Source organism: Hyperoodon ampullatus (genome assembly GCF_949752795.1).
Source record: "Hyperoodon ampullatus genome assembly, chromosome: 15".
NCBI classification, from domain to species: Eukaryota; Metazoa; Chordata; class Mammalia; order Artiodactyla; family Ziphiidae; genus Hyperoodon; species Hyperoodon ampullatus.
Window position 1 is genome coordinate 22621209 of NC_136928.1, and position 13347 is coordinate 22634555.

Sequence of the window (13347 nt, forward strand, 5' to 3'; positions counted from 1 at the left end):
ACTCGGGGAGCGACCGACTACAAGACGCACAGAAGGTGCGCGAGGGCAGAACGCGGGCCCACTACCTTCCGCACCGTCAACACCGGCCCCGAGCCGGGGTCGGACACGCCCCGCGGGCTCCCACACCCAATCAGCGACGAGCCGCCTCTGGCCGCGGGACACGCCCCCTGCTCCAGCGCCTCTTCCCGGCAGCCTCGAGGACCCGGAGCCCATCAGCGCCTGCGCAGTCCGCAAGCCCCGCCTTTTCGTCCTACTGCCCGCGCCTCCCGCAGCCAACATGGCGGCTCTCTCTGTGTTCTGCGGCGCAGCTGTTTCGTACCGGCTCTTTCTTGGGGGTCGGGTTAGCTTTGCTCGGGGACTGGGCCTCTGGAAAGCCGCGGCTTCTAAGCTGCAGAGAAGTCCCGGATGCCAGGTAAGGCCTGAGAGAGGTGGGAGTGCTGGTCCCTGTAGCACGCGGATGTGGAGCCGGCGCCGTCGCGGTCCCCTGGCGTCTCCGCGCCCTCAGACGGGGCCCCTCGGGTCTTAGGTGCTTAGCAGCGATCTGAGATAGAGAGAGGAGTGGGATCGTCTTCTGGTGCCCACCCTGGAAGTTGTTGCTGGTTTTCTCAGGGTGCAGTGAGGGGGAAGTTATCTGAGACGGAACTAGAGCGACCCCTGCCTTGACCCGCCGGCCGGGTGGGTGATGGGTCCCGCCCTGCCCTTGAGCCCTGCGGTCCAGAGGGCGGAGGTGGATGAGAACTGGACCCCTGCAGGGACCCGAAGACTTAATGCAGAAAGTCGCACAGTGGAGAGGAGAGAGAGTGACAGTTTTAAAGTGTCTTGCATCTGTGCAGTTTCCGTTTTCTTAATTTTCCAGGTACTTTGTCTCTGAGAGATGGAGATCACAATTTCTAAATTAAATTTAATCCTGAGGGCAGTGGGAAGCCAGGATTCTAGCTTCACAGCTGATTGGATGATGATGCGATTTACTGACATGGGATCTGAGTAGGAGGAACGAGATTTGAGAGGGAAGGAAACGAGCTTAGTTTTGGATATAATTGTGTTTATTAAATAGTTATATTTGGGATGTCCAAGTGGAGATTTCCAGTAAACCCACAGATACGCAAGTTAAAGAAGAAAGCTGATTTACAAGCCCTCTGTTACCTTGTAGATGGTAATTGAGGTCTTGGAAATGAATTAGATCATCTAGGGGAGGTTGTAGTGAATGAGGAATAAGCAGAGCGATCGGACCCTGAAGGACAAACAGCAGAGGAAGAAGAGCCACCCAAAGAGATTGAGAATGACCTGCCAGAGAAGTAGGGGAAAACCCAGGCAGTGTGGAGGCATAGAAAACAGGAGAGTGTTCCAAGGAGGGAGAGTGACTGACACTACCAAATACTGTAAAGAAGTCAAGTACTGTGATCAAAAACTGTTGAAAAAGGAGTGCCATCTTTTTAAAAAATCTTCTTTCTTTTATGTTTTAACTCAGATCAACCAATCCATCCATCCACTTATCCATCAAACATTTGTTTTTATTATTTTTTAGCTGGAAAATAGGTTGGAAGTTTTTATTTTTTTCATGCCTCTCTTTTGAGTGTATCCTTTCTGTATACGCATAATTTCCTATAAAAGGGGCTGTAGCATACAGAATGTTCTTATTGTTGACGCAAAGTGGGGGAGGTAACACAGAGTTGTTAACTTCTGCACCATCCCTGGAACTCTGAAACCTTTGAACGTATGTATCCTTCTGTGTCTTTCTCGATGTTCATTTAATCATAGACATGCATGCATATGCATACTTTCAAAAAATGGATCCCGTTCTACTTTTTGCTTCATTAACTTACATGTATAGCACAAATCTCTCCAAGTCACCTATTACGTGTGTAACTGCTGCATAATATTCTGTGGTATGAACGTATCAAAGTTAATTTAACAGTTGATGGGCATTTGCTTTGTTTCCTTTTTCTTCCCACTAATAAAGTGTTCAGTAAACATCCTGGTGTAAATCTTACTACATCAGATATCTTCTATGTGATGCTTTCATTTCTGTAGGAGAGAGTTCCAGTTGTGAGGTGATGGCTGCAAAGGATGTGGACTTCTCAGTAGGCATTTAATAGATGTTTCCACATAGTTCTCCAGAAAGGCTGTAGCGATTCACAGTCCATCGCTGATGTAAAAGCATGCACTTCTTTCCACCTGCGTTAGGTATTATTATTTTTTTCAGTAAGGCGGGTGAAAAATGATTTTTCTTTGTTACTTTAATTTCACCTCCCTGACCACTCCTGAAATAAATAAAGCTTTTCTTTTTTTTCACCCATATGGCAGATGTTTACTGAGCACTTCACTTGAGCCAGGCACTGCGAAGTAAACCAATCATTGAAGTCAAACAATTACTAGACGGTATCCACCCTTAGCGCTCTCAGGGGGTGGTCCTGAGATGCTGAATCCCCACATTCCTGAATACTTCCACAGCACATGTGTTAGCACATGCAGTACAGCTCAGATACAAATGAAAGACTTAACTGACCCCATCAGACCCTTAGTGGTTCCTTCTACATGGCTAAAGACATTTATAAAGATTTTTTCCTGGCACAGAGCTTATCTGTCTTAAATATTAGCATTTCTTCACTTGCGTCTCCAATATTAATCATTATATTTCTTTTAGGGGCCATGTTTCGTAAAACAACAAAGTTTTTAATCACTTTATGAGTTGCTGAAACAGTACACCTGTTTTTTGTTTAGTTTGGGTCATAACCCATTAGTTACGAAATCTCATAAGAGGTTAAAGAAGGGAGTGGAGAGAATAGAATAATTATAATAATAATCAAAGTGCATCTTATACAGGGTATTTTTGCCTTTTGTTTATGTATATATGTGTGTGTGTGTGTCCTAGGGGGTGATATAAGCAGTAGCTGTTACTGTGGGTTACAGTCAGAAATGTTTGAGAGACACTGATGCAAAAGGAAAAAGAAACAAGTTCTGTTAAGCTGTGGCTCCTGGCTACTCAGTTGGGAAGCCCTCCAGCAGGTTTTCTCCTGCATACCAGAATTGTGGCATACATGTTTCATGTTAATGCCTCAGTACAAGTGCAGATATCTGAGTGTCCCAAATTTGGGGTGGAGGAGGGAATATTACTTGGGAATGGCCAAATTTTTCTGGTTTTAAACCCGTGAATATCAAGGAACTACACACAGTGTACTGTGAGATTTACAAAGGTAAATACAGAAAAGCACGGAAGTGCAGTGCCTAATACAAATGAGTTGTGATGGGTAGAGTGGTGGTCAGCTTCTCAGAGGAGGTGTTGGGAGAGTCAGGAGTTACGTGAGGAAAGAGAGGTATTCTGTTCTAGGAACATGTAATGGGTCCACAAGGGACAGAGATGTACAGAGTCAGTGGATTCTGGCAACAACAAATAATTGGTTATAGCAATTATAATTGGTATAATAATTGGTGAGAGAGTGGTGGGACAGGATTAGAAAGTGTATGGCTATGTGAAGATACTTGAATTTTTTTTTAAACTGTCACAAATGAAAGTAGTTTGGCTTTATTATAAGCAGTTTGACAGTCGTGGTGTGATACAAAGGTTACCCATGAATTCTTAATGCCTGTCAATATAATTTTATGTAGGAATGCCAATTTACTTTCTGTAATATTTATGACTTTCATAGTAAGAAAAAGCAGTAGACCAATTTCTGTTTTGAAAACTATTATTACAAACATCAATATGTCCTCTTTATTTTCTACTAAGCACTTTCTTAGTGCTTAAACGTTCAGTTTTTACTGAGCCAATATGCCTTTGTTGAATTGCACTGTCTGCCAGAGAAGGATGATGGATAACATTTGATGCCCTAGCCCTTGTTTATTTTGCTTTTATTGTAAAAACATTGCTGTCTCGGGCTTCCCTGGTGGCGCAGTGGTTGAGAGTCCGCCTGCCGATGCAGGGGAAACGGGTTCGTGCCCCGGTCTGGGAGGATCCCACATGCCGCGGAGCGGCTGGGCCCGTGAGCCATGGCCGCTGGGCCTGTGCGTCCGGAGCCTGTGCTCCGCAGCGGGAGAGGCCACAACAGTGAGAGGCCCACATACCACAAAAAAAAAAAAAAAAAAAAAAAAAAAAACATTGCTGTCTCTGTCTTAAGGATCTGTTCTTTTCATCTCTCATCTTGTGGGCTCCTGGAGATTATAATGTTCTATATTTATCACAGCATCCAATTGGTTTTACAGTAGGGTCTTAATAAACTACTGGCAATTGCTAAAACTCTTTGAAAAGCAAATTTAAAAATTGACTGGGGTTTGTATCAGATACTATACAGGTCTGTAAATTAGTTGTGTTTTCCCCCAGATAATTTTTGACTTTTAGAAATTGCAGTTTATTAGCAGTGGAAAAGAAAATCCCTTTGGTAGCATAACACCCTTTGAGATCTCATCCTGTCCTTTTAAGGATAGATTTAGTGTGTCCCTCGTTGCTTTAATTATGGAAAATACTGGGATATTGAAATCTGTATTTTCCTTATGTAGTTTTAAAAGTTCTTATTTAAAGAAAGCTTGATAGTAGCTACGCCCATCATTCCCACCTCTCCTTGCTTGTGAAACAGGGTAAGCGAACTCTCTGGTACCCTGCTTTCTTGTTGTAATTGGGGTGCTGAATGATTCGTTATTTAGGGCTGAATAACAAATTACCCTCAAATTTAGCATCTTACAACCACAGATATTTATCTCACGGTTTCTGTGGGTCAGGATTCCAGGCACGGTTACACTGGGCCTTCTGCTCAGGGTCTCCCATAAGGCAGCGGCCCAGGTGTTGGCGGTGGCTACGGTCATCTCGGGGCCGGAGGTGGAAGTCCGCTGCCTGCACACTCAGTGTGGGTGTCAGCAGGATTCGCATCCTTGCCGGCTAATGGGCTGGCTCTTGGCCGGGGCCTCCCTCAGTTCTTGCCCTGTGGAGCTCTGGAGGGCAGCTTACCACATCTTGCTTCCCTCAGGTTGGTCAAGAGAGGATGAAAAAGGGGGAAGACAGTCTTTTTTTAACCTAATCTAAGAAGTGACGTTCTACCATGTTAGTGGTATTCTGTTCTTTAGAAGCAAGTCACTAGGTCCGTGTCTTCTGTTTGCTAATTTCTGTCTGCATGTACACGTGCCTCTTTTTAAGGGAGTGGTGTTTTACTCTTCATTTGTTGTGTGTCAAATATCACAGCAGCCGACATTGACCAGTCGGTATCAAACGTGGACGTTTGTAGCAGACACGGAGGTAGCATATCACTCACAGTTATTTTTATTATTATTATTTTTAATGTGTTGAAATGCTAGTAGTTTCAACTACTTTGTAAACAGAAGCTTTTAAAAGCAAGCTTTCTAGCAGGGAACACTTGTCTTAACAAACCTTTACCTTGTCTCCAGACTCGTGCCAATTGAGTACCATAATAAAAAGAGAGTTGTTTGAATGTCTTGTTTTATTTAGAGACAGTGGCCTGTAAGATCATTGTTTAATTTAAAATCTTTTCTTTCCATTTGTATTTTCTCCTAGATATTAAGGTTAAGGCACACCACAGCTGTGACAACAAGGAAAAACGTTGCAGCCTTAAGACGTGAAACTTACACAGTGGATTTTATTAAAAAGCAGATTGAAGAATTCAACATAGGAAAGAGACACTTAGCCAACATGATGGGAGAAGATCCAGAAACTTTTACCCAAGAGGATATTGATGTAAGTACAGTTACTCTGTTGGAAAAGTAATTGTTGTAGAGTTTTAAATACCAAAAACTGTCAGACTGTCAGAATAAGGAAAAATGCCACTCTCCTATTTTGCAAGTTGGAACTGTGGTTTCAGAGAGATGCTACTCTGTATTTGAAGCATTATAAGGTATAGTGAGGTTTAGATTTTAACCAGAAATGGATACTTTTCCTTGATTCCAGGTCACAGGAGCCACTGTGAATGTTTGTACACGATTTAGAAACATTTATCCTGTGATGTAGTCTTAAACTCAGCTTTCTTACAAAATGATAAAACAAATGGTAAGTTTATAGGAAAAATCCCATAAGTAAACCCAAGCCCAGAGGTGTGGTTTGTTTTTTTGTTTTTTTTTTTTCTGATACGCGGGTCTCTCACTGTCTTGGCCTCTCCCGTTGCGGAGCACAGGCTCCGGACGCGTAGGCTCAGCAGCCATGGCTCACGGGCCCAGCCGCTCCGCAGCATGTGGGATCTTCCCGGACCGGGGCACGAACCCATGTCCCCTGCATCGGCAGGCGGACTCTCAACCACTGCGCCACTAGGGAAGCCCCTAGTCCAGAGTTTTTATCAACCTAACTATATATTTGAATTTTCAAAGTGAGGGCATGTTCTAAGTGATTTGAGAGTAGGGTTAAAATTCTATTCCTCTTCCACCTAGTGCTAGTACTCTTACTTTGTTCTTCTTTTTCAAGGTCATTTTGTCTATTCTCTGCCCTCTGAATTTCCATATGAATTTTAGAATGAGCTTATCAGTTTCTTCAGCGAGCCAGCTAGGATTTTGATAGGGATTATGTTGGATCTCTAGATCTATTTTGGGAGTATTGCCATCTTAAGTCTTCTGATCTGTGATCATGGGATGTCTTTCTGTTTATTTAGATCTTCTTTAATTTCTTATTGTGATGTTTTCCAGTTTTCAGAGTTTGTTTGGCATTTCTTTTAAGTTTATTTCGGATCATTAATTGCTTTTTAAAGTTATTCTATTGTAAATAGAATTGTTTTGTAGTTTTTTGGTGGATTTCTTAGGATTTTCTACATATAAAATGTTGCCACTGACAAATAGAAATAGTTTTAGTTCTTTCTTTCCAATCTGAATGCCTTTTATTTCTTTTTCTTGCCTAATTTCCCTGGCTAGGACCTCCAGGAAAGCTGAACAGAAATAGTGAGTGGACATTCTCACCTTGTTCCTGATCTTAGGGAAAACTTCGTCTTTCACCATCGGGAATGATGTTAGCTATGGGTTTTTATAGATGCTCTTTATCAGGGACTGGAGATTCCTTTCCATACCTAGTTTGCTGAGCATTATTATCATAAAGGGGTTTTGGATATTGTCAACTTTTTTTTTGTTTTTTGTTTTTTGTTTTTTTGCTTTTACTGAGATGATATCTTTTATTGGTGTGGTATATCACATTACTTGATTTTTTTTTTCGTTTTCTTTATCTTCTTTATCTTTTTTTTCTTTCTTTCTTTACTAAATTAAAATAGGGATGACTATCTCCATGTTGTTCTTAGGACTAAGGAGACAAATACAAACCCCCAAAAAAGTTTATGACATAACAAATCACAAAGTCAATCATAAAGGACAAACTTGTTTTACCTGTAATTTGTTCTGGGAATCATGGAAGCAAATGAAGATTTTTTTTTTTTTTTTTTTTAACATTATTCAATGAAGCATTACTTCTTAACAGCCAACCCTTTTAAACAAAGTGTTAGATGTCAGTTAAGACTCACAAGAATCAGAGATTTTAACTACATTTTAAAGGATATGGGTTATTTATTTATTATTTTTTGCATTAATTGACTTAGGTGTTAAACCAACCTTGTGTTCCTGTAATAAATCCCACTTTGTCAGGGTGGGTCATCTTTTTTATGTGTTTCTGGAATTGCTTTGCTAGTGTTTTGCTGAGGATTTTTGCATCTAATTAATACTTACCTGTATTATTCTTTTCTTGTAATGTCTGTGATTTTGATATCAGGGTAATACTGGTCTCACAGAATGAGTTGGGAAATTCTCTTTTATTTTTGGAATTGTTGTGAAGAATTGGTATTAATTCTTCTTTAAATGTTTGGTTGAATTCATCAGTGAAGGCCTCTGGGCCTGGGATTTCTGTGTGTATTTCTGTTTTTGATTTTTGATAATTACTGTCTGCTTTTAAAAATGGTCCTCCCCTCTCTCCTTGTGACCTGTGTGTCCCTGAGTAACTGTTCTCAGGAAGAGGATCCCACTACCTAACTGACTTTACCACTAAGGCATTTTTGAGCATCTCTTTACTACCTTTTTAGGTGTACATGGAATATATTTAGCTCACTGAGAGAAACAGAATCATTCAGTAGTTTTGTAAATCTATCTGAAGGGATGAACATTTTCACAACATAAGTATTACATATGAATTATGTTGTTTAGAGCAGTGTGAGTTCATTGTTTGGCTGTTTAATCAGAATGCTAGTTTAAGATGTTAAATCCTCATGAAAATAGTTTTAATTTTTACAGAGTAGACATGACCTATAATTTAATTCAATTACCTAGTTAAAGTCTAGGCTTGCTGTATAATTTTCACGTAGGTAAATTAAGTGCCATTGTATTCAGATTAAACCATTCGTTATTTTATGAATTTTAGAAACTGGTTTTTCCTTGCTACTAACCAATTGCTAAAATAATGATTGCTGCAATCATCTGTGAAATGCATTTAGGCAAAAATATTGAAGATCTAAAACAGTTTTTTTCGTATATTAAAATACTTAAAAATTGTTTTCTTTAAGGGGTTTAAGACAGACAGACATTGGTGTCTTCATCTAAAGGATCCTTTTTGTATTATTTAGAGAAATGTAAAAGATTCTGTCATTCAGTCAGGTAGAAACAATATTTTTAGTTCTGCTCCTTAAAATATTGAGTTGTTTTCCAGAGAAGATGTGTTTAACATCACACAGTAAATGTGAGGGGTGGCAGCTTTTCTGTAAAACTCTGTGTGTGTGTGTGTGTGTGTGTGGTGAAAGTAAGTTGATGTTATTTTGTGTCATTGTGCTAATAGAACATAATAAAAATCTTCCTTAGATTTAGACAATAAAGTAATGAAATCATGAATTGTTATGAAAAAAATCCGATCACTTCTTTAAAATATGTAAAATGTTTTTAAATGAAGCTGGATTTCTTGTGAGGAATATAGATGCAGAACATGTAGAACTTTGTGGTTAAATTAATCTTCTTTTAAAAGCTAAATTTGTTGTAGTTGAAGTGACGTTGTAGAAAGATGCAGAACCTGGCATTAGGAGAGTCCTTGCAGCATCACTAACTCGCATGGTAATGTCTGACAGGTCACAGCATGGTCACTAGGTTTCCTCATCTCTAAAATAATAATACCTGCTTGCCTACCTCAGAATATAACTAAGGAGCATGAGATTAATGCATTATGTCATTGTTCTTATGGCAGATTTTATTGTAATAAATAAAATCTACCATGACTTGAATCAGTCACTAGTTTTCTAATTGCCTTGGTCATACGAGGCTTTCATGAGATAGAATGTTGGGGAGGAGAATCTGCAGTCCTCTTGGGAACATTGATTTATCAGGAGCCACTTCAGCCAGAGTTTGTATTGTACTGTAGGGTGGTGTGTTGTCTCACCTCGCTCATGTCGGAAAGCCCCTGTGGAAGCGTGATCCCTTTTCCTTGACGTGGGCGACTTGGTTCTGCTGTGCTCGACTTTCCTGCAAATGATTGATGTGCTTCACTCAGTCTCACATTTTATGTCAATTACCTCTTCTGGCATTTTATTAAATTAAGGGGACCTTCTTTGACATCTGAGTAGATGTAAAAGCAAAAGAGGACAGTGACAGCCAACTGTTACCAAAGCACTGAAAATATATGGGAATTTATCATTTTATAGTTCCTGTTTTCATTTATGTTTTTGAAACTATTATTTTTGTAACAGGTTTGGCTTTGTATATAATCTGAAAGAGAGACAGTATAGCTAAGTCCTATTTAACATTTCCATACTGACAGAATGCTTGGTTATTTCTAAAGACAAAAATAAATAATTTGATATCCAAAATCAGGAAAATATTTTAAGCTTCCAGATAATCTTCAGAAGAACATTATGGTTGCTGTTATGTATTTAGATATAGTGAATGCTTTTTATAATATGTTGACTTTTAATATATAAATTAAAACTAGGTATTGTAATTTGTCTCTTAATAATATCAGGAAATTAGATATTCTACAAAAGGGAATTTCCTAGATGAGAGAAACTTATTTTAATTGTTATTTGAAAAGAAAAATACCACCACTTACTGAAAACCTCATATGTATGTGCAAGATGCTGTCTGGGACCCTGATATACATTCGCACATTTAATCTTCATAAAAACCTACAGAGTAGGTATTTATTGTTGAGGAAATCAAAGCTATACATGGTGTTTCTGTATCCAAAGTCTGTTTTTTCCACACTTTCAAAGATTAAATTTTTTGGTAACATTTTCTAAGATAAATTGCGGTCTCCCCAGCCTTACTTAGTAGAATATAGAGAGTATAATTTAACCTTTGAGAGCCTCGGGATGTCCCTGTTTAGAGTGGTTGTTAAACTGCGGTGCCCCGTGGTGTGTGTTTGTCCGTGTACTGAGGGGCCTGGCTCTGCCCTGTCTCCTCTCCTATCAAGGTGTCTGTCTTTGCCTCTTGCCTCTCCCTTTGCCTGCCGGCCTTCTGGCATAGCCAAGGGCCACTGGACTCAGCAGGAGGAAATCATGAGTTTACAGTAGCTACTTCAGTTCTTCATAGGCCTTTCTCATTGATTTCTAGGTTTACAACTTTATTCCAGAAGGTTGAGCTTGAATGGAAATCTGGCCTCTGGCCTCACTGAGTGAAGTGTATACAACTTATGTATGAAAATTACACCCAGGTAATCTTTTATGCTAGTGCTCCCTTAATTTAATAAGCCTTTAAAAAAGAGTACTGGAGTGGATTAGTGAAAGAAAAAGAAATATGACAGGTAAAGTTTACGAATAAAAATAATTCTGCTTGTCACTGTTGATATTTAAAGGTACATTATTTAGAAGTTTTTTTTATTATTAAAGCTACAGCGTGTATCTGCTAGAAATTTTTTTTTTTGCAAAATGTTTAATGCTCAATCATGGCATGAAATTTATATGAAAAAATATCCTTTTTAGTTGGTGAAATAGCAAATTAACTAAAAAGAAATTATGTGTAGATTTTCACCATTTCAAAATAGTTTAATTTTTGCCTAATTTCTTAAGTTATGTTGAAAAGAAAGGAACTGCCTGCTGCTCTTTCCCTGTGAATCACTGGTGCTGCTGGTAACCCCCAGAAGATCTGATAGGAGGACAGACAGGTCCCTCTGACAAGCAGTGTAGTGTATGTGTGTTTGGGGTCTTGCTGAAAATACTCAGATGCATGCTGAATATTTTGAAAATAGATCTTAATGCCGTGTTTCTCAACTCCCGTGTCATAAATCTTTCCCAGGTGATTTCCAGATGTTGATCAGTGTGTGAAAAGTACTGTTGTCTGAGACAGTGTATGTTACTCCATGGAGGAGTCTGTCCGATGAACATTGAGCTGAATGGAGTTTGTAATTCAGTGTAAAGCAATTATAGTTTGGTCAAAAGAAGAGTCTGTGTGTATGGAAACTGTAAGAAATAGCCCCATAGTGTGTAACAGAGGTGGGCAGAAATGTTTTCCTCAAATCTTGACCCAAGGCTCAAGGCTGGCCAGTGGTCAGGGCCCTGGAATTCCATAGACATTGTTACACACCGCTGTGCTGGAGTAGACAAATCTGTGTAGTGTTGCTCACCCTTTTCATCCTTTCACATGTACCATCAAAATTCTTTTTCTCAGAATCATGCTGTAAACACAGAAAGGTTGAGGACCACTGATATTTGCATTTTCCTTTTTGAATTAAGCTTATAAATTTTAAGTTGGAGACATTTTGGTTATATTAAATATTATGGATACAGAATTGCACTTGCATTTACTAATGTCTTTATTTGGGAATTAAAAGTTAAGTTCTGCGTTACTCTAGAATTTCAGGAAGAAAGCCAGCAAATTGATATATAATACTGCTGAAGTCTACCAATTACTTTTTAATTGGTATTATAGACCTCCTTCCGAAACCTGAATGTTTTGTTCTCCAAAGTGTGAATATGCTGTGTGAAGTTTCTCTAATTGATTTGCTGTGCCCATTCCATTTGATGTATCATTTTTCACAATATTTCATAATTTGTGCTCACTTCTAATGAACAGAGTCGTTAGGACAGGCATGTCTAAATACAACTGACAGCTAACATTAGGTGCCAGATGCAGTTTATAAAGCTGTGTAGAACTGTAGAGAACAGTTTAAATAAATTAGCACCTGTACATTAGTCTCACTTGCTGGTAATTTATAAGCGAGTCAGTAGAGATGACATTTAGGTAAGTCATTGATCAAGTTAACAGCTGCAAACCCACTGCCCATCTGGGATACCTAATTAATAGAGATTGCATTCCTGACCCAGTGCTTCCTTCTCCTGGATTGAGTTTGCAGTCCCTTTATACTTTGACATAAGCCTAAGAATATAGTTAAATACTTTGCCCTCATTTTAGGGAACACTTGAATTACCAGTATTCTAGTGAAAATCCAAAGATGTAAACAACATGTTTACAAATGAGAATTACTTTATTCTGTGACTTACTTGGATTAATTTTTTTCTTTAGTTTACATTCTTTTTTTTAATCAGTACTTTTTTTGTTTTGGATTCAGGTAAACCATGCCGTAGTCTAATAAATTTCTAAAGGGTTCTATACTTGTCACTAAATGTATACTCCACTTCTTTTTTCCTCCCTGGGAGAAGCAAGGTTTTTTGTGTTATGTTTTTTTGTTTTTGTGACAACCAACCATTGAACCTAAGCCATACATATGTCTAACAATTTTTTCAAATGTGACATTACTTTAAAACACTTGAGAACTTTGCCAAGTTGAATTCCATACAGATTCCAGAACTTAATATAGGAAATATTAAGCTAGAGCTTACTGTAGGAAAATGCCCTTTGTTTTCTATTCCTGTGGCTCAGATTTTCTTCTGAGTGAATGTAAAACTGAAAGATTAAGGCAGCAACAACCTTAAGTCAGAGTAAGGCAAGGTTTAGTGTCTATTTCAGGTATATGTTCATGGATATTGATGATGTTTGAATACCAGTGTGTTTACTTACAGGCCACATCCAAAGTCTGGTTCCTCAACTGAGAATAGATCTCTTGAAACAAATGCTAAGCCTGAAACAAATAAAAATGTTAGGCTAGTAATACTGTTTTAAAGCTTCTTGAAGAATCATTAATTGAGTCCCAACTGATACATGTATTTTTGGTTTTTGTTTTTATGAAAGGTTGGGTGTTTCTTAGTTTATTATTATTTTTGATTAATTATTTATTTTTGGCTGCATTGGGTCTTCGTTGCTATGCACGGGCTTTCTCTAGTTGTGGTGAGCGGGGGCTACTCTTTGTTGTGGTGTGTGGGCTTCTCATTGCAGTGGCTTCTCTTGTGGCCGAGCACAGGCTCTAGGCATGAAGGCTTCAGTAGTTGTGGCACATGGGCTCAGTAGTTGTGGCTCTCGGGCTTAGTTGCTCCACGGCATGTGGGATCTTCCTGGACCAGGGATCGAACCCGT

General features: G+C 39.1%; 1 protein-coding gene across 1 annotated transcript in view; it reads left to right on the forward strand.

Annotated features, from left to right (window-relative positions):
- Window positions 1–277: 277 nt before the first annotated feature.
- MRPS9 (mitochondrial ribosomal protein S9) overlaps window positions 278–13347 on the forward strand; it is a gene marked incomplete at its 5' end in the record, with an annotated part of 45428 nt that continues 32358 nt past the window's right edge. The window contains 2 exons of the mRNA XM_079721432.1: window positions 278–412; window positions 5501–5680. Of these exons, the coding sequence (XP_079577558.1) occupies window positions 278–412; window positions 5501–5680 (315 nt within the window). The remainder of the gene's footprint in view (window positions 413–5500; window positions 5681–13347) is intronic.